This window comes from Falco naumanni, chromosome Z (genome assembly GCF_017639655.2).
Source record: "Falco naumanni isolate bFalNau1 chromosome Z, bFalNau1.pat, whole genome shotgun sequence".
Taxonomy (NCBI): domain Eukaryota; kingdom Metazoa; phylum Chordata; class Aves; order Falconiformes; family Falconidae; genus Falco; species Falco naumanni.
Genome location: NC_054080.1, coordinates 85,184,830 through 85,202,947, shown reverse-complemented (window position 1 = coordinate 85,202,947; position 18,118 = coordinate 85,184,830). Strand labels below are relative to the sequence as shown.

Below are 18,118 nucleotides of genomic sequence, written 5' to 3'. Positions count from 1 at the left end.
CTTTAGCTATTCTGGATCAAGTTATTGGGTTGTTTTCTTTATCATCTCTTACTCATGATAATTTATGTTTCTGTTTAACAGGGTTATCGGCGCAATTCCATCTCTGTAAAATTGTCTGGCAAACATTTTTTGGTAGATTATTAATGTGATTAAGTAATACGCTTCTTGCTTTTTTTAAACATTGCTTTGTGGAAGAATGACACAAAGACAGGGGCTGGTCAGAACATTGTTCATCCAGTTAGTCGTCTCCTACACTCTCTTTATTGCCTGTTGAAAATAATGGCAGTCACGATGATACAGTGGGAAGCAAATCTGAAGACTTCTGCACATTTTAACAGGAGAGGAATTTCCATGTGTGTTCTTAACTAATCTCGTGATAACATGAGAATCCCACTGTGATAAAAATCTGAAAATAATGAATATTTATGTTGAAAGAGTGACACTTCTTCAGGAAATACACAATTTTGTTTAAATAGCTACCTTGTATCTCCTCAAATTCTTCCTATGACTAAGCCTGTCACAGCAAAATGAGTTAATTTGCCTCAGCCCAGTGGCTTTCACTGTGTGAAAATTCAGTTGTAAAACCAACAGAAGAATAAATCAAGTATCCTGTCTTTAGTGAGGAAGAGTTACACCCAGTTACATGACACTTTGTAAGCTGGCATTTATTTTGGCTGGTTTTCCCATCATTTCATGACTGCCAGCCTCCGTCTGCCCTCCCCTGCTCCGACTGATGCTTTGCTTTGCTTTGCTTCCCTCCTTGACCTCCGAGCGGACCAGCCCTGTACCAAAGCCTTCAGGCAGGGTCTTCGTACAGCGTTTGTCCCAGGCTGAGTTGCCGCCCTGCCCCGCCGCGTCTCCCGTTGCTGACGGGTCGGGAGGTGGGTTGGAGCTGCTGGCAAGTGGGAGCCGAGGGCAGGGACCTGCCCCTCCGTGGGCATCCCCAGCCCCACGGCACGCTTCTGCTGCCACCGTGGTTTTCTGTAAGTTCATTGAAGTGCTGATCGTGCCCGTCAGGGTTATTCCCGGAGAGCGTTCCTATGGAGCCCCGGCGCAGGGGCAGTTGTGGCTCAGGCACCCACCGCGGAGACTCTGACCCCACAGCTTTACGGTTCGGTTTGACAACAAGCAGTGAAGCGAAGCAAACTCAAATTAGGGAACAAGTCAGCAAGAGGTGTAAAGTACATACTTGCTTTCTTTACAGTGCATACGGGGAGCTGTCAGAGCTGGGTAACTCATGCTGTGCAGGTACTGCAGAAGGCTGAGGCGCAAAGCCAGATTTCCATCGGGGACGGGGGGGTCTCCCAGGGTGATTTTGGTGGAGCCAGAGGCATGTCTGAAAGCCGCTAGGCTGGGTGGCTGCGGCACTGCCGGGAGGACCAGGCATGGGTTGAGGTGGATGTGTGTCGTGGTGAGCGGGAGGGCTGGGCTGTGTGGGGAGAGGGGGGTGACCTGGGACCGTCCCTGCGCTGGGGCAGGGGAGGGAGAGGTGGCGGTCACTCCTGAAACAGCGGGAGTGAGTGCAGGGGACACAGGAGGGGTTTTCTTTGTCTCCTTCCAGGCCAGGGCCACCTCGTTTTTCCCAGAGCCGTTCTTACAACACGGTCGTTGGGATGCTGCTGGCGGCATTGCCTCACCGGCGAGGTCACCCATGGGGTGTCCGCCTGTCCCTTGGGAAACCTCCCTGGCAGCCAGGGCACACTGTGGGCTGCCTGAGCAGAAGGGACGAGAGCTACGAGCTGGCTGGGTAATGGGAGGGCAAGGGGACACCCCCCCTGAACACCCCTCCCAGCCCTTCCTGGGGTCCCTCCGTGCTCCACGGGCACAGCCCAGAGGGAAGAAGCGCGGTGGGTGCAGCCAGCACGCTGCCGTTGGTGTACTGGCTGCTTTCCGACCTGTGTGCTTACTGCCTTGCTGGGCACCGCCTGTGTTCAAGCACCTTTTTTGCCCCCTGACATGTCCCATCTGATCTTTTCAGGATTAAATCTGGTGTTCCGTTACCTTTTGTGAAAACCTCTGCGGTTTCTGCCGGGCTGTTCACTGGGCGCTGCAGGACCTGTGTGAAGCATTTCTGAAGGCAATGCAGGAGCAGCGGTGGGAGGGGGTGTTGGGGGGAGGCACCCCCGTACCCTCCCGCTGACCAGGGAGCGGAGCTTTGGGCTGACTGAAGCTCTCCTTCATCCTGACTCTCAGGATTTTCAACAAGCCACTTACCTGTGTTCCTGACATCCCCTCCCTTAGCTGAACAACAGCACTCATCCCGAGAATGTGCAGAGGGGCTGAGATCAAGAGGGACTTTGCCCCTGGCCACAGGTTGAAGCCATCACTAATGTCCCATGCCAGCTCGCTTTCTGCATCGCTCAGCATCCTGAAGGGAGAGCTGACCTGAAGACGGCCATGCCGGAGGTGCTAGTATTAGTGACACTTTGGGCTGCAGCTGGTGCTGGGCCTGACTGATGTGCGCAGGGACTGATCCTGGGGTGGTGGACCCCCCAGTCCCTCGCTGTCATGGCGGAGGCTGGGATGTGGTGCCTGGCGAGAGCACGTGGCAGCCCTGCTCCAAAATGACAGCCTGGTACCCAAGGGCTGGGTGCCCCTGCCTGACCAGGGCCAGCCCTGCCCACCCTCCCGCAGGCAGGCAGCCAGCAGGGTTTTGGTGGTTACTTGTAGGTATTTAAATCATATTTTATTTAATAGTTACATTTGTAATTTTATCCAGTGAAGTGCTGACACGTGAGTAGCACGTTGACAGTGGCAGCAATCGCGGCGATCACATCCCGCCCGGTGTCCCGGGCTTGGTGGCGCAAGCTGGTGGCTCGGCAGTGGGTTTGGTCGGTAGGCAAGGGGCTGCATTGCCTTTTAGTAAAAAACCTGTGTTGGTCTTGACTATTTTCGCGAGACTTTTGCTTTGGTTGGTGACGTTGGGCTTGTCCCAGGCCCCGAGCTGCTGCTGGGGCGAGCGCCGTCAGGCTCACAGAGCCAGAGGGGCTGCTGTGCCCCTTTGGGATGCGATGCCGGGCTGCCCAGCCCCATCCCACCGCCCTGCTCCTGGCCGGGGCTCTGGCAGCCCCGTGGCATGGGGGCAGTTGCTGTGCAGCCCTTCGGCCTTTTGCTCGCTGTTTTTTTGGGTGGGTTTTTATTTTTTAACACAAGAAGCTCTTTGCTCCCCCTGCCCTGTTGGGGGGGTGCCGGTGGAGGAGCCGGGCGCCCTTCCCAGCCCCGCCGGCGGCCATGCTGTGCTGGTGGATTTCTCTTCCCTTTCGCTGTGACCTGCGAACGTCGGAGCAGGCGCTCTGCCAATTTTGTGATCTGCTGCCTGCTTCAAAATGGAGGCAGGAAGGTATCCATTTTCATCAAGGAGATGACAGTGCTTCAGTCTTCCTGACCATCTGGAGAGAGGCACCTCCAGCACAGAAACAAAGCACGGAGGAATATAGAGAGAATATAGGCAGAGGGAATAAATTACATTGTAAATAATAAATTGCACTTACCAGCCCGGACTGGGTTGTTGGGGCTTTTTTTGGTTTTGTTTTGGTTTTAAATGCCGTCCTGGTTGGAGTAAACTAAAGCAAGAAATAGAATCGGTATTTTCTAAAGGCAGGTTGCAGGAGGCTCTGGTGTATCAGTAAACAGATATAAGTAAATGAGTGTTTTGGCACACGGGCTAAGTTTATTGCACAGACAAATACACTAAGTCCTAAGAAAGGAGGAGTTTTTTCCCTGATGTGCACACACGCTGCGTTGGTGGTCTTGTGTAGATCCAGGTTTTTAATAGTCCCTTCAAGCTTCTCTGGAAAGAGCTTGATCCATGGGAATTTAATATCCCAAGATATGTTTGTAATTTTCTGTGTTCTTGATAATGCTGGTTTTCTAAATTATTTTTTTTTATTATTTTATTAGTTTGGGAAATAACGTTTTTTACTTCCTTGCAGTGCTTTCAATTTTGTTCCTAAGTGGGTAAAGTCTGTATGCTTTCATATGAGAAAACCAGCATTGTTTCAAGTTCTTGTTTGTTTTAAGCTTCGTAATGCTCTAGGAAGAACATATGTGCATCTGTTTGTTCGTTTTATTTACAGAAATACATAGTTTGACAAATATCTTGCACATATCCTTGTTTAAAGCTGGAAAATGTCAGGCTGGAGTTTCTTTTGAAGCTTAGAATTTATTTTCCAGTCACACATATACTGAGGGTTTTGTGTTCTGAGAGAAGAATTATGTGGTGTTGTGAACGGATTTATACTGAGCAAGGTAAAAACTCAATATTTCTTTCCTGCTTCCTGCTAAAGGCATACTAAATTAGTCTTTTTTCCTTAGGTTTATGCCCCGTCAGCAAGCACTGCCGACTACAATAGGGATTCACCAGGTTATCCATCCTCAAAACCAGCAGCCAGCACTTTTCCTAGCTCCTTCTTCATGCAAGGTAAGACGCTGCTTTCAAAAGGCAATCTGTTTTGCATACATTTTCGGTGTTTGTATTTTAGTTTATATGTAGTCGAGGCACGCTGGATTATCGTCTTGTGGTCTGTAACATTACCATTAAAATGAAGACCTGTCCGTCTTTGTCTGACCATTATGCCTCTGAACATCTTGTTTTGATCCTGCAGTGAAGCAGCATAGTGAATAACTTGCCAGCCTCTTATCATCCGAGGTTCTTGAAGCATTTTCCTCCAGCATGTGTGTGCGCATCTATATTATGCATATACTAGATCCACACAAATCTGGGCATGTACTTTGTGCACTGTTGTTTTATGCTAATGAGAAAGATTTTATCTTAGGTCAAGTATATGGTGCTACAAGTGTGTCTGTTCACCTGCATGTGGCATTAGAGCAACCCATGAAACCCTTCCCCTTGTTTGAGGATGGGGTCATAGTTTTCACGTCCTCACTGCCACCATGTTGTATTTCTTGTGGTGGTTATGTGCAAGTACAAAGAAATTTGGTACAGCTTAGTAAATAAAATTCTTAGAGTTTGGAGAGACCTACACGCAACTAGGGTACTCATCTTTTGCCACGTTTAGGGCAAAAAAAGGAGCTTTAAAACACTTCTACATATACTCTGCTTTAGGCTAAGCAAAGAGCAAGTAGATCTGTTTAATTCAGCAGAACTGCTTGGCCAAAGTATTTGCAGGGCAAGGGATTGGATTTTATTCCATATACAGATATATACTTTCCATTTCCCACCCTTGGGAAACAAGAAAGAAAAGCAGAACACACCACTTTTGTGTCCCCACCACCTGAGGGTCATGGGCGCTGCTCAGCATCCCTGGGGCTGGCTCAGCTCCCCATCGCAGGGCGATGGGACCAGCTTCTGCCGAGCGGTGGGAGGTGTGGGCTGGGGCTGGAAAGAAAACGGTGCTCTTGACTTAAAACACGAATAAATACTGCCCCAGGAGCAACCTGCTATGAAACTCCTCTGGAGTTACAAAGCTGGGGATTAATAGGCTTCTAATGATATCAAATATTTACCCTTTGTAGTGCTTAGCCATTCTGTGGTTCTAAATGTTACTTTCTGGCAGATTCATATTGAAGACATAAATCTGAGTTAAATGACTGTTCAAACAGCCATGGGAAGGTGATGCTAGAAGTGCTGCTGCCACCAGGGTGTTTGAAGTGTATAAATAAGGCAGGGCTGTAGGGGAGGCATAATAATTTTTTATTAGACCAACCTCTGTAGTTTGAAAAAGCCAACAACTTTTCCATCCCATGTGCCCGTCTTTCATGTCTGCTGATCATTATGGAAAAGTTATCTTTTTTTTTTTTTTTTTTTTTTTTTCAGGGTGGGGGTTGTTGTTTTGTTTGTTTGGGGTTTTTTTGTTAACACATTGGCATTCTTCCAGTAGAAAATGCATTTCACTGCATTATTATAATTCCCTTTCAGCATGTCTGGTTCAACCACCCGGTTTACTTGATACAAGTTGGGGAGCCCTCTTTGCCCCCTTGGGTGCGCCCTGTACCTGGGCAGTGAGCTGGGCTGCAGGATGGGTGCTGGCCTTAGGGGGCTTAAAAGGTTAAACCATACAAGTGTTGCTACTGTGTATTTTAAACAAATAAACAAAAAGCAACAATGAAACAACTCTGAAAACTTTCTGGAGGTGAAATATGTGAAGTGGAGATTTTACAGGATCCCTCCCCAGGTGGAGGCTTCCCCAAGGCTGGTGATACATCCTTGCTCCGTAGGCTGCAGGGGGTTTCATTTCAGCCTTCAGACTCTTGTCCCTGTTGAAGTTTGTTATAATTGAGTTTATGGTACCAGAGCAGGAATAAAGCAGCAGGAAACTTTCAAGCCCAAGTGGTGCGACTGTAGTGAAGCATTGCAGGATGACACGAGTGGTCACTGTTGCTCGGTTCAGCATCATTTGTACTGGTGCTGAAGCCCCGTAGCCCCGTTAGGATGGAGCTCGCAGAGGCACGCGGCCGCGGCTCTGGCACCAGTGGGGTTCCCCTCCTCTCTTGCAGATGGCCACCACAGCAGCGACCCGTGGAGCTCCTCCAGCGGGATGAACCAGCCCGGCTACGGGGGCATGCTGGGCAACTCTTCTCACATCCCCCAGTCCAGCAGCTACTGCAGCCTGCACCCACACGACCGCTTGGTAAGGCACGGGGAGGGGGGAGGGGGGGGGCACATGGCATGGGCATGTCTTGGAGTTGTGCCGCTGAACTGTTCTCCACGCACCGCTACAGCGTTCCCGACTCCGCAAAAACGAGTTTGAGGCAGCTTAGAAAACCTTCAAGATTTTATTTAGGTTCTGCTGAGGGAAGGAAACCTGTAAGCTGCAGGGTGGCCGGGGGGGGGGGGATGCTCTGGGGAGCGCAGTGGAGGGGTGGGTGCTGGCTGGTGCTGGCACGGCTTCACCCTGCCTGCGGCACCAGCGCGTGTCACTGCCGGGGTGCCGAGCCCCCCTGGTGCAGCGGGGTGGGGGGGAGGAGATGCAGGCAGCTCCTGCGTCGCAAGCAGGCGGCTGAGGCCGTGTTGGTGCACTCTGCTCCCTTCGTGGCCGCTGCTGACACCTGCGCTTTCCAGAGTCCGTGATTTATGGCAGTCGGCGTGTCCTGTGCCGGGCCAGGTTTATAGATAACTATCTAGCATCGATTTGCTGCTTTAAAAAAGGAAGAATTTTTTTATTTTCTCTGGTACATCCTGCTCCCTAGCAGGAGGAAGCTGCTGGGACCGATCCCATATATTGTATTGGAATAAGATAAAATTTGAATTAAATCTGATCTGAGTATGGTTTAAGGGATATTTTCCTAGTATCATGGCTGAACTGATCATCATCATTAGAGATAACGTGGGGTTCCATCAATTCGCTTTTTGGTTGGCTTTTGGTTTTAAGCGAGCAGTAAAGAAATTAACAGCCAGCCAGAGCAAAGTCATATTTCTCAAAATGTGTGGAACACTGTAAGCAGAAAAGCTTTTCTGCTCTGTACCTCTGCTTTTCATTCTTGGAGGCTGTTGAGAAGGACGAGTAATGAGGAGTACTGGGTTTAAGGGAGGAAGGAGTCCGTTGCTGTAAAGTCAGCAGAAGCATCGTTCAGGGAATAAGAATTAAACTTTACTCTTGCAAACTGAAAATCAATTTGCAAAGCAAATCTTTAAAGTCTTACATTTAACGAGGTTAGCACGCTGCTATGGAAAATTAATAGGAAGTCAAAAGCAAAAGAAATGGCCCCAAAACCTGCTTAATCATGTCCTTATAAAAGGCATAATTAAGGCACTAAGCAAACTTAGCATAGCTCTGAAGTGACAGGCATATATAACAACAATTGAGCATAAGTTTTAAAACCCAATTTCATCTCATTTGTTACCTGCATGGGTACTCATCCACTGGAATTAGGTGGCTTCTTATGGTGGCAGCTGAGGGTAGAGGTAAGACAGCAGAGTGCCTTCATGGGGCAAGGCGGCGAACATGTTGGCATTTTTTACCTCGCTTCTGAATTTCTTGGGCTTGTCACCTGTAGGGTGTTTATGAAGAACTTAAATATTTATGTGATGCCAAATGGGTAGGGATGTTCCACCAAAACTCGACAAAATGTTTTTCTATGCAGGTATTATTATATTTGCCCTAAATTTCAGAGATAGCGAGAACCACCAATACTAGTCCAGGCTGTAGCTGCTCAGTGCCGACGGTGCTCGTACTAATCATTTATGTATGGCTGGACTGGCAGAGCCTTCTGTATTTTGGGTAACACTGGGACAGAAGGGAGGCAGTGATACTTCTAAATACTCTCTGCATAATTTCTGCTGGAGCATCAATGAGAGGTCAGCTTGTGATTTCACTTCGGTTCCCTGCAAATGTCCTTAACTGCTCACTGACCTGTAGAGAAAAATGCATATAGCAAAAGAAAGAAAGAAAAACTGTTGCTTATTATTTTTGCTTTCTCAGGCATATCATAGATAGATGCATTGGAAAAAAAAAGATGTAGATATATAATAGACAGATCAATAGATAGAGATAGAGAGATAAATAAATAGATGCACTGAATACAGAGAGCAGTTCTCCACTAAGCTATATTCAGATCTCATGTTTTTCCTAAAATGTTTAGCAAAAGCCACTGAAAAGTGAGAGAAGCCAAAACCAGCCTTTCGGTACATGTCCCAGACGAGCCGTTTCGCAGGGCAGATGGATGGAGTCACTGGTGTTCAGGCCACTGGCCTCAGCAATCGTCGTTTGCTCATTTCTCCATCACACGAGAAATCCTGTTCAGCTGCGCCGTTTTGGCTGGTTGCGTTTGGGACACAAGTCCTGGAGTGGTTTATGATGTGTCAAAGCCTGAAAACGTTACTCAGACCTCAGTCAGAGTTGATGGTCGTTTTTCCATGGATAAGAAAAAGAAGTTTGGGCTATGTTGTTTACATTCTTTGAGATAACTTCACAGTATTTGGTTACTTGGCACTTCATGACAAGAAATCCTGTAAAAGTAATTGAATAGTCCAAATGAAGGGAAGGATGTTCTCAGCTCGCTTACTCTGAACGACCTAGGGAGGCAGAGGGCACAGAGATGATCCTTCAACACTTCAGTGCCTTGATCCTGGGCCAGGTGCTGCCACGTGTCTCCAGCTACCCGTGTTTCTAAGAAGGCTTCGTGTCAGAGTCTCCAAAACCTAGAGGTCTTCTGCAGGACCTTTTCTCTGCTGGGGGCAATGCCATGGTGGAGATGAAAGCTGAGCATGTTCTATTCTAAGACCTGTCTGCACACAATGTCTTATGCGCCGATGAATAAAAGACTATTGAAGAGTGACAAACAGCACTAATATAAGCCGGGTTTGTAGTAATGCAAGTTCAGCAGAACATTTGACCACAGCAATGTTGGGCCACAATAATAAAGGTCGGATCCAGCCATAGAGCTACCAAGGTCTTCTGTGTGCTGCCCAGATGCTTGTCGCACACTGGTTTGGAGAGCTTGATCCAGCAGGCTTTCAGTCGTCTGTCGCACAGAGGCACCGCAGTGGGAGGGAAAAGTGATCCAGCTGCCTACCTGGGGGGCCAGGGTGGTTTCTTACGGCACATTTGGTGATACCAGCTATGCACATCTTGTAGTCAGATTTCATGTCAAAAGCAGTGTGGGGTTTCTGCCACTTCCCTCGGAAGGCTGCTCCTCTAGCCAGGAGTTGTCCCTGTCAGAACAGTTGGCTTGGTACATCACCGAACTTTTCTTTCTTCTCTTTGCATCCCTATGGTAGCATCATCAGTTATGAGCTGTCCACTGGGGATACTTATCCATATCAGATAGGTGCATGCTGTGTCTCCTCCAGAACGTGTTGAGTTGGGGTAGAAAAATATATTCCCTGCCTAGTCTTAGGGCAGCATTCTGCTTTTCTCAGTTGTGTGTGGTACCCCAGCACTTGGGACTGGGACAATGTAAGCAGCATGCTGCCTTCTGTGGTCTCAACGGTTAAAATACTATCTTTTTTTTATTCTTTTTTGCCACAGAGCTACCCATCACACTCCTCAGCAGACATCAATTCCAGTCTTCCTCCGATGTCCACCTTCCACCGCAGTGGCACAAATCATTACAGTGCGTCTTCTTGCACGCCCCCTGCCAACGGGACGGACAGTATCATGGGTGAGTTGAGGTTGGGCGCTGCAGCTGCTGCCGGAGGCTCTCCCTTTCCCTCCTGTCTCCCCTCGCATCTGCTCCAGCGCGCTGGGCTAGCACCAAAGAGCTGAAATCAAGGTGAAGAGTTCTTTGATGGTGTACGCCAGGTATACTTCTTCGATCAGTCTCAGTGCAGGGAGATAGCAAGGATTTCATGGGAATAAGTACATCATAGTTGACCTTCACCTCCTTTGCTCATGCATTTTACTGCTGCTGCTTCTTTTTGTGAATGAGATACGTCATTGCAGCCAAGCACTTTGCTTCAGGGTCTGTATGGAAAGCAGTGCACCAGCTCAGTGCCTGATCCTGATGGTTTTGAAGTTTGATTTTATCGTCTTTAGTGACTTGATCACCTGCAGTGCCCCGTGAGGTGATACTTCTGTATCACGACATTCCTCCCCTTCAGTTCTTTGCAAGGTTTCCACGTGGTGTGGGGGAAGCAGCGACAGCGGCATGTCCCTGTGAGGGAGAGAGCCGCCTCTGACATTGCCGAGAGTGGCTCTGTAAATCAAGAGCATACCTCTGTGTACTTAAATATTTGGCCAATACCGGTTCATACTTAAACACAGGAAATAAAAAAATATAGCTTTGCCTCTATCTCAAAGAGCAAATAAAGCTAATTAAATAATTGGTAAATAGGGAACACATCGCTGGACACATGTTTCGCATTACACACATGATTCTGTATTGGATGACTGCAAGCAGGACTAATGCAGTAAGAATGGAGGGTGGGTTCAAACATTAACACATGGGCATCATATTTTTCAAGGTCTCCGAACAAAGAAGAAACTAAATACAGTCTCTTCTTAATTTGTCACTGTCTGAGAAAAATGTATCCCATTTCAGGATAGCATTTCTGTGCTCAATCTTGCCATTCCATTGAGAGTTCTTCCTTTACAATGTACTGCTGCTTCTGTGTGCGTGACACGTGAAAATCACTCTCTTTTCTCCCTCAAAAGAAGTCTAATAAAGTCCAGTTTAATTCAGCCATCTTTCCACCCCTTGCACAGAAGCCTTACAGAAACATTTAGGGGTGCAGAGTCTTCCAGAGGGATGTAAACAGGTAGGAGTGCGAATGCAACCTCCTGCCCCTGCGCTTCGAGGAGACACCCAGAAAAGTGCCTAAATTTCCCATGTAAAAATGTGTCCAGATTTTCGTCTGGCTTTGTCTGCTGAAAAACCCAATCTGTGAATCAGAAGACCAACAATTCAAAGACGCAGATTTTTTTAGCAGCTGTAAATATTCAACAAGCCGTACTGCTGGGCTGTGTCTGAACAGAGGGCTGCAAAAGTATTTCTTGTGTCTGAGTGCAAGTCCTGTTCTCCTCCTAAGCCAGTGAACCTCCCCTGAAGGCTGGGCACACGCTCTCCTTCCCCGATCTCCCTGGGGAAGCCGTCTGAGCCAGCCCAGCTGGGAGCCGATGTGCCCCCATCCCAGTCCCCGGGTGAGAGGACAAGGAACGTGGTGGCGTAGCCCTGCTGGGACAGACCCCAGCGACGGTCGTGCAGCTTGGAAAGGCAGCAGGGAGAAAATACTTCCAAGGGACGATAGGATGGCATTGGCGGTGGTTAATTTTATGCTAAGCATTGGCTTTTTATTTTCAAGGTCTGAAGCAGTGCGATGTTTAAGCAACCAGTTATTGAGATTGAGCGCCTTTAGCATACGCTGTACGAGTCTATCATATCCATCTGATGCACGTATTAATCCCACTTGCTGCTTTCACTTCTAATGACATGTTGTTTGTATGACATTATGCACTGTGACATGCAGCTTTTCCAGGAGAAACATTATGTGCATTTCCCCTTGAGGCACTGGTTTCACAGTAATTTTATTACCAGAGCAGTCACATAATACTGCACTGTATATTTTACAAGAATGTTAAGCTTCCAGTTACAGGAGGGTGGTGAACTGTCGCGCAGTATAAGAAGAATATGACTTTTATCCAGCAATGTCACTTCCTCATAATTTGGGAAGATCATCAGCTGTGAATACCGAGATGGTGCAAGTTTTTCCGCTCTTTGTAACAGAGAAACATAATTTCCAGTCTGCTGTTTCAGAAAGCGCTATGCCATCAGAACAGCGTGAGTTTGTACTAGAATTTAAACTATAAAAAGTCTGGCTGAAATTCTCTAATAGAAGGCTCCAGCCTATCGGTTACACTAGATGCTTTGCTAGATACAATTATACTTGCTGAGATACCGATTCCTGGAAGTTTATTCAATAATCTAAGATTTACAATCAGGATCCCACCAGAAGGATGTGAAAAGGCTGTACTTCATCATTCTGTCCCTTCGCTTTCCAGTGCAGAATTGTTCTTTGCAGAAACATGCTGAGAAAGTTTTAGGAGATGAACTGTAACAATAAACACGCTCTTCAACAGACTTAGAATCAATCCATCAAAAGGTCTTTCGTGATGCCTTCAGTACATTAACAGTCTTGTGAGCCGGGGAAGAGCTCACAAGCAAAAGCGACAGCTGTGGCGGTGGTTTAAGGTCCTGGTTTACAATCCCCTTCCCAAGTTATCTTAGTCTTCTGCATCACACCCAAGTTAGCCGATGCTTTGTGTCGGTGGAGCCCCTCCTGCTCACCAGGGGAGCCAGCATTCAGGCTCACGTGTGCCCAGCTGTGTTCTCTAATACGAAGAACATTTAGACCAGTGCCCTGGTTTCAGCCAGGATGGGGTTAACCCACAGCAGCCAGTTTGAGGAGATAAAGACTGGCCTTGGTAGATCAGAAATGCCTTGCTGCTTCAGGCGGGCATCATCTAGCTTAGCATTCCGTGGCAATGTGTGATCCCAGGCATCTCTGCAGCTCCTGCCCTTCATGCTGCCCCAGCAGTCAGGGCTGTCGTGTCGGTGGGGCTGCGGGGGACATCCCTGCCTGCTTCCTCAGGGACCTGTTCATGGACCTGCTGTCCGTGCTGTCATCGAATCCCCTTGGAAGCGGCTGAAGCTGGCTGCTGGTGCTGGCTGTGCACTTGCTGCCTGCGCTGGGTAGATGAATTTCTCTTACCTGTTTTAATTTGTTTTCCGCCTGAGTGTTGCCTTGCTCTTGCCTCAAACCCGTGTCCACCATCAACTAATGAATTGAAGCCTTTCTTCCAATCCAGATTTGGCTGCTCCATCCCAAAAGCCTAGTTAAAGCCCAGTGCAGAACTGTCATGCATAACCTGTGCCCTTCCAGGTCTGGAGGACGTTCATAGTGTTCCTCACACCGGGTCGTTTGGTGTTTTGCATAAGAACTCGAAAGCATCTGTCCTTCATGTCCTGATGAACCAAACGCTCATCCATGCAGGGGTCCTGTCTCCAGCAGAGACTGAAAGGATTTCCTTGGGAGGAATATAAGAACAGAGCAAGGATATATGGTACTTTCCCAGTCGTTCCAGTGCTGGGTGCGGCGCTGAGTATTTACACAGCTTGAGTTTCTTCTTTGTGAAGTGACCCAGCCTTTCCTGGCAGCTTGGCCTGGCACAGTGACCTTGTGCTCCTCCTCTTTCCTTCTGACTCTGCTCCTGCAAGACCTGCTGTCATCCTCCCAGCTCCTCGTGTTGCCACAAGCAGCAGATGGGAGCCTTTCTGCCCTGGTGTTTGGGTTGACGTAGCCTGCGTCATGCCCTGCTGTGGCAGTGCCTTTTCCAAGCTGGAGAATCCACATTGAGTCTGTCCTCTAAAGGAACCACCCTCTGTTTTTTCTGACTTCGCTTCTCTTCTGTAGACCTTGAAGCTCTTTCTTGATGGACTTACCAGATCTTTACTCTGTATCCAAAATACAGGTGTGTTGTGAATTCACAGAGGGACATAACTCGAGGGGAACCTGCCTTCGCAGGGGGTCAGACCAGATGACCTCCAGAGGTTCCTTCCCACCGCAGCCGTTCTGTGAGAACAGGCTTCGGGGTTGTCTCTGCTTTTTGCCCAACGTTGCTCCTTGGGGGCAGCAAGGGGCTGGTTCTCCTGCTTTACCATCAGCTCAGGTTGTCAGCTGATGGCACGCCGTAGCTCTAGGTTTCCTCCTCTTCCTGGGCTGGTTATTAGGTAACGAGAGCCTGCTGGTGTGTATTTATGGCATTCTTTCACCCCATGGTGGTTGCCTGGTGTTTTTCACGTATGTATGGTATTTATTGCCCAGCATGTTAGTGTTACAGGAGCTGCTCTTTACGCATAACATTTGAGTTTATTACTGTGAAGCAGGGTCTTGCCAAACATCACAACCTTGGCGTGTGCCATGTCTTCTTCCAGGTCATGCAGGAATATGTTGAAAAGTACAGATCTGCACAACTGGGAATTTTCTGGTAATACTCCTCCCTTATAAAGCTAACTCCTATTTCCTGCTCTTGTAGTCCTGTAGTATTGCAACTCTTGTCTCAATCATCTGCCAGAATATCCTCACCTCCCTGTTATCTGAAGACAGTTTAGTTTCTGTAAGAGCCTTTGTGAGGTGGCTTTGTTGAAAGCTGAGAGTACAAATCTGTTACATTTTCTGGATCTCCCGCATCGGTGTGCTCATCACGTTTTCAGAAGAATTCAGATTTGCAAGATGTGCCTTCCCCCCACAAAAGCCATGTTGGTTGGGCAGTGTGGTGGGTTTATCCGTGTGTGTTTTGCTCTTTGTTCTTTCTCCTAGTAGAGAAGTCAGGTTTGCAATCCGGTGGCTCCTTGAATTTGCAGAAGATGGTTTTCAGTGTTGGTTTTTAATATTTTCTGCCTTGTTTACTTCAGCACTAGGTTGGTCTAAGCAGTCGGTTTTACACTGCGGTTAGAAGTTAGGCTCTTTTGTGTTTGAGTTTCTTGAGAGCTCTTAGAAACGTCATTTGGCTCTTCTTTATTCTTCATTTTATTGATTTATTTTAAAGCCTTTACATTGATGCTTCAGTTGGAGCCAATTTTTCTGACTAACCCCTTGTAAAATATCATCTGTCCCACGGCAAGGCAATGAAAAGAATCTGTTTAGCATTTCTGCTGGTACCCTTTTTTTTCCTTGAATTCTGCTGTTGCATTTTGGTTGTTTGCAGACCCCACCAACTCTCCGTCGTTTTGTGTTTGTCCTGATTTCTGATGGGCTTGAAAAAGCTTTTACGATTAACTTTGAAGCCATTAACAATTGCTCTTGGAAAGTACTTTTTTGGTCTTACACATAACTTGCATTGTGTACTTGCCCAAGACCCCCCCTCCTGCATGACCCTTGCACAACACCTTATGGTTTTCTTCCAAAAGCTGAAGGGAAGCCGAAGAGCCCTTGATGGATGTGGTGACAGCCTTTTACTGAGGTAGGAGCGGTATCTGTTCTGCATCCTACATTCTGCGGAGAGGAAAACCACCTGAGGATCAGTTTTACGCAGAGGTGGCAGAGCAAGGTGGACCCTGCTGTACTGACCCTGCACTTATTTCTGAGTTTGTTGAGCCGGGTTTGGCGCGCCCTTGCAGGTTACCTTGTGAATGCCTCTGCTGGGAAGATGGATAGAGCTGCTGGGGAAGCACCATCCATGGTTTTCATCAGATTACTCTTCGGTGCATGGTGACAAACCTGATGCCACCTGGGCTGGGCTGCAATCCTTCTTCCCACGACTCTTCCCCAGCAGCCGCTCACACGCGGGGAGCGGGGTCTGCACGGACGTGCTGTGAGTGTCTGCATCTGTCTTCGTAATGCATGCCCCAGCCTAGTCCAAACACACTTTCTTGCTTTTTATATACGTTTTCTTCCATTCGGGCTGCTGTTCCGGACAGCAGCAGTGCTTGTCTGAGCTCAGGTAAATACCCCGATGGTTTAAACTGGGCACCTGTAGTGCAGACTGAAGCTGTCAGCTAAGCTTGGCCCTGCCCAGCCTTTGGGGCATCAGCGGCCGTATTTAAATAAAAGTGATGGACCAGCAACTGTGCGATATTAATAGAAACAGTTGATTATATTCCATAGCCATTTCCTATGTAAAGCAGCACTGTACATTACCTTTCTCTATAGAGGTACCCTGGGTTGTCTTTTCCTATGAGGTCTGGTTCTTACTTCTGCAGTGCCCGCTCCCGGGGTAACGTTAGTGTTCCCCCCTCGCCCCCGAAGTCTTTGCGCTCTTGCAGCAGGCACTCCTTGCTGTGTTTCTTCTTAAGGCACTGTTTCTTTGTTCTTCCTTCAAATAAAGGGTTTTCTCTATTCATCTCCAGATTTCCATCATGTCCCTTACATTACCAAACTGACAGCTACAGCAAGTAATAGTCCACGTGGTTAGTGATGTAAGAAAGAAAGACAAGACATTAAAAAACCCAGCTGTGTGTAAGTAATCCCAGCTATTCCTGTGACATGAACAGTTTCTGAAGATCTCTGTCTACTTATGTTTATCTTGGTCTTCCACGCAGAAGGAGCCGTGGTTCCCTTCCTTTGCCCCCTTTGTCCACTGCCCCAAGAACCCAAAGCACCCAGGGTGCGCTCCACACTCTTCCGGCCGTTCCTCGGGCTCTCGCAGCCTGCAGCTCAGAGCTGTCCCACCTGGGCTTGCATCTGGGGCTCGTGTTCAGTAGCCACCAGTGGAGGATGTTCTTCTGCATGAATTTGTCCAGTTCCTTTAAAAATCTGTTTATATGGTTGGCCTTTGCATACCTTAAAGCAACAAGCTTCCCCATCTGACTGGACGCTACTTCAAAAAACCAGCTTTTTTTGGTTTGTTTCTGTCTTTAAATGGGGAGAGCAACAAATAACAATGTGAGCTCACCTTCCCCGTGTTACAAACCTCTACCATATTGCTTTCCAAGCATCCCCTTCCCAGTGAAGCTCCTTCTTCTCTGCCTAAGGGAACTTTGCACACTGCTGCCCATCCCTGCAGCTCTCTCCCTGTATGTTTTCCAGGCCCACTGCAGTAATTTGTCTTCAAAGTCTTTCAGGAGAAGTTTAATATTGGGTCTATCTGAAGAATTCCTTTGTTCTTAGCAGTAACCGATGTAAGCCATGGCGCGGCTCGGCGCTGTCAGGTTTCGGAGAGCACGTGGAGCAAGACCGTGGTCCCCGCGTTCGCTCCTGCCGCAGGACCAGAGCAGCTCATCTCATCAGGAGAAACCAGCCTTCAGACAGACAAATGCAGGGCTTGATTTTAGAATAATGCAGTTAGAGTCACTCAGAAAAAGGAGAAAACAATGCATGATTTACATTTAGATTCACAGTTCACTTTAGAGTGAAGTAACTGAATTTCTGGACATCTGCCTGGTATTATTCAAGTCGCAAACTGTTAGATTGTGATTTACAACATTAAATTACCCTGATCAGTTGTATCTCTAGCTGACACCGCCTGTTCTGTCTGTCTTCATGTTTTTTTCTGTGTCTTTATACATCTTGATGCCTAATTTCAAACTGAGCTGAGATCACAAATAAGCTGCCATTGGCAGATGAGCACATTTTCAAATATGCAGTAAGAAAAGTAAAAGTTTAACTAAAAAAAAAGGGGAGAAAAAGAAGTCGGCAAAGACGTGCTCGCAGACCGCACGGCACTTATTTGTCCAGCAGCATCTGGCATGCACGTAGACCCCGAGGCCTTTCCAAAGGAGGATGCTGAACCATCTGAGTTACGCAGTCCAATTCCGTGTAAAGATGCTGCATTTCTTAAATCGGATAACAGGCACATTGTGTGTGAGAAATACAAGGAAAATGACGTTCTGTGCCATTTTCTTAAGGTTTCTGAACTAGACCTTGCAGAAGCTGCTATGAAAATGTAGGGTTTGGGGGGGGGGGGGGGTGGTCAGTACCCCATACCTCTGACAGCAGAGACAGGGTACCTGCTGAGTGAGGACGGCTGGGCTGGAAGGGGCAAGGGGTGGAGGCTAGGGATGAGGCAGTAGATGAGAGAAATGCATTTGGGGGGAAGATCAGAGGAGGTGGAGCAGCAAGGTTGCTCTGGAGGGGGACGGCAGGGCATCCCCTGGACCACAGCTTTCCCAGCTGCTGCTGTGGAGCTGCAACGTCCGCAGGCAGATCGGCTCATCTGCTTTGAGTGCTGGGCCAGCTGCTTTCGGTTACTAACGTCTGTAGTTCCACCAACAGCCACAATCA

The 18,118-nt window shown here is 47.9% G+C and overlaps 1 protein-coding gene across 18 annotated transcripts in view; it reads left to right on the top strand.

The window, feature by feature from the left end:
* Positions 1-18,118, top strand: part of TCF4 (transcription factor 4) — a 239,941-nt gene that overhangs the window by 192,088 nt on the left and 29,735 nt on the right. For all 18 annotated transcript variants that reach the window (XM_040579814.1, XM_040579813.1, XM_040579809.1 and 15 more), the window contains 3 exons: positions 4,315-4,420; positions 6,457-6,590; positions 9,930-10,062. In XM_040579814.1, coding sequence (XP_040435748.1) covers positions 4,315-4,420; positions 6,457-6,590; positions 9,930-10,062 — 373 coding nt within the window. The remainder of the gene's footprint in view (positions 1-4,314; positions 4,421-6,456; positions 6,591-9,929; positions 10,063-18,118) is intronic.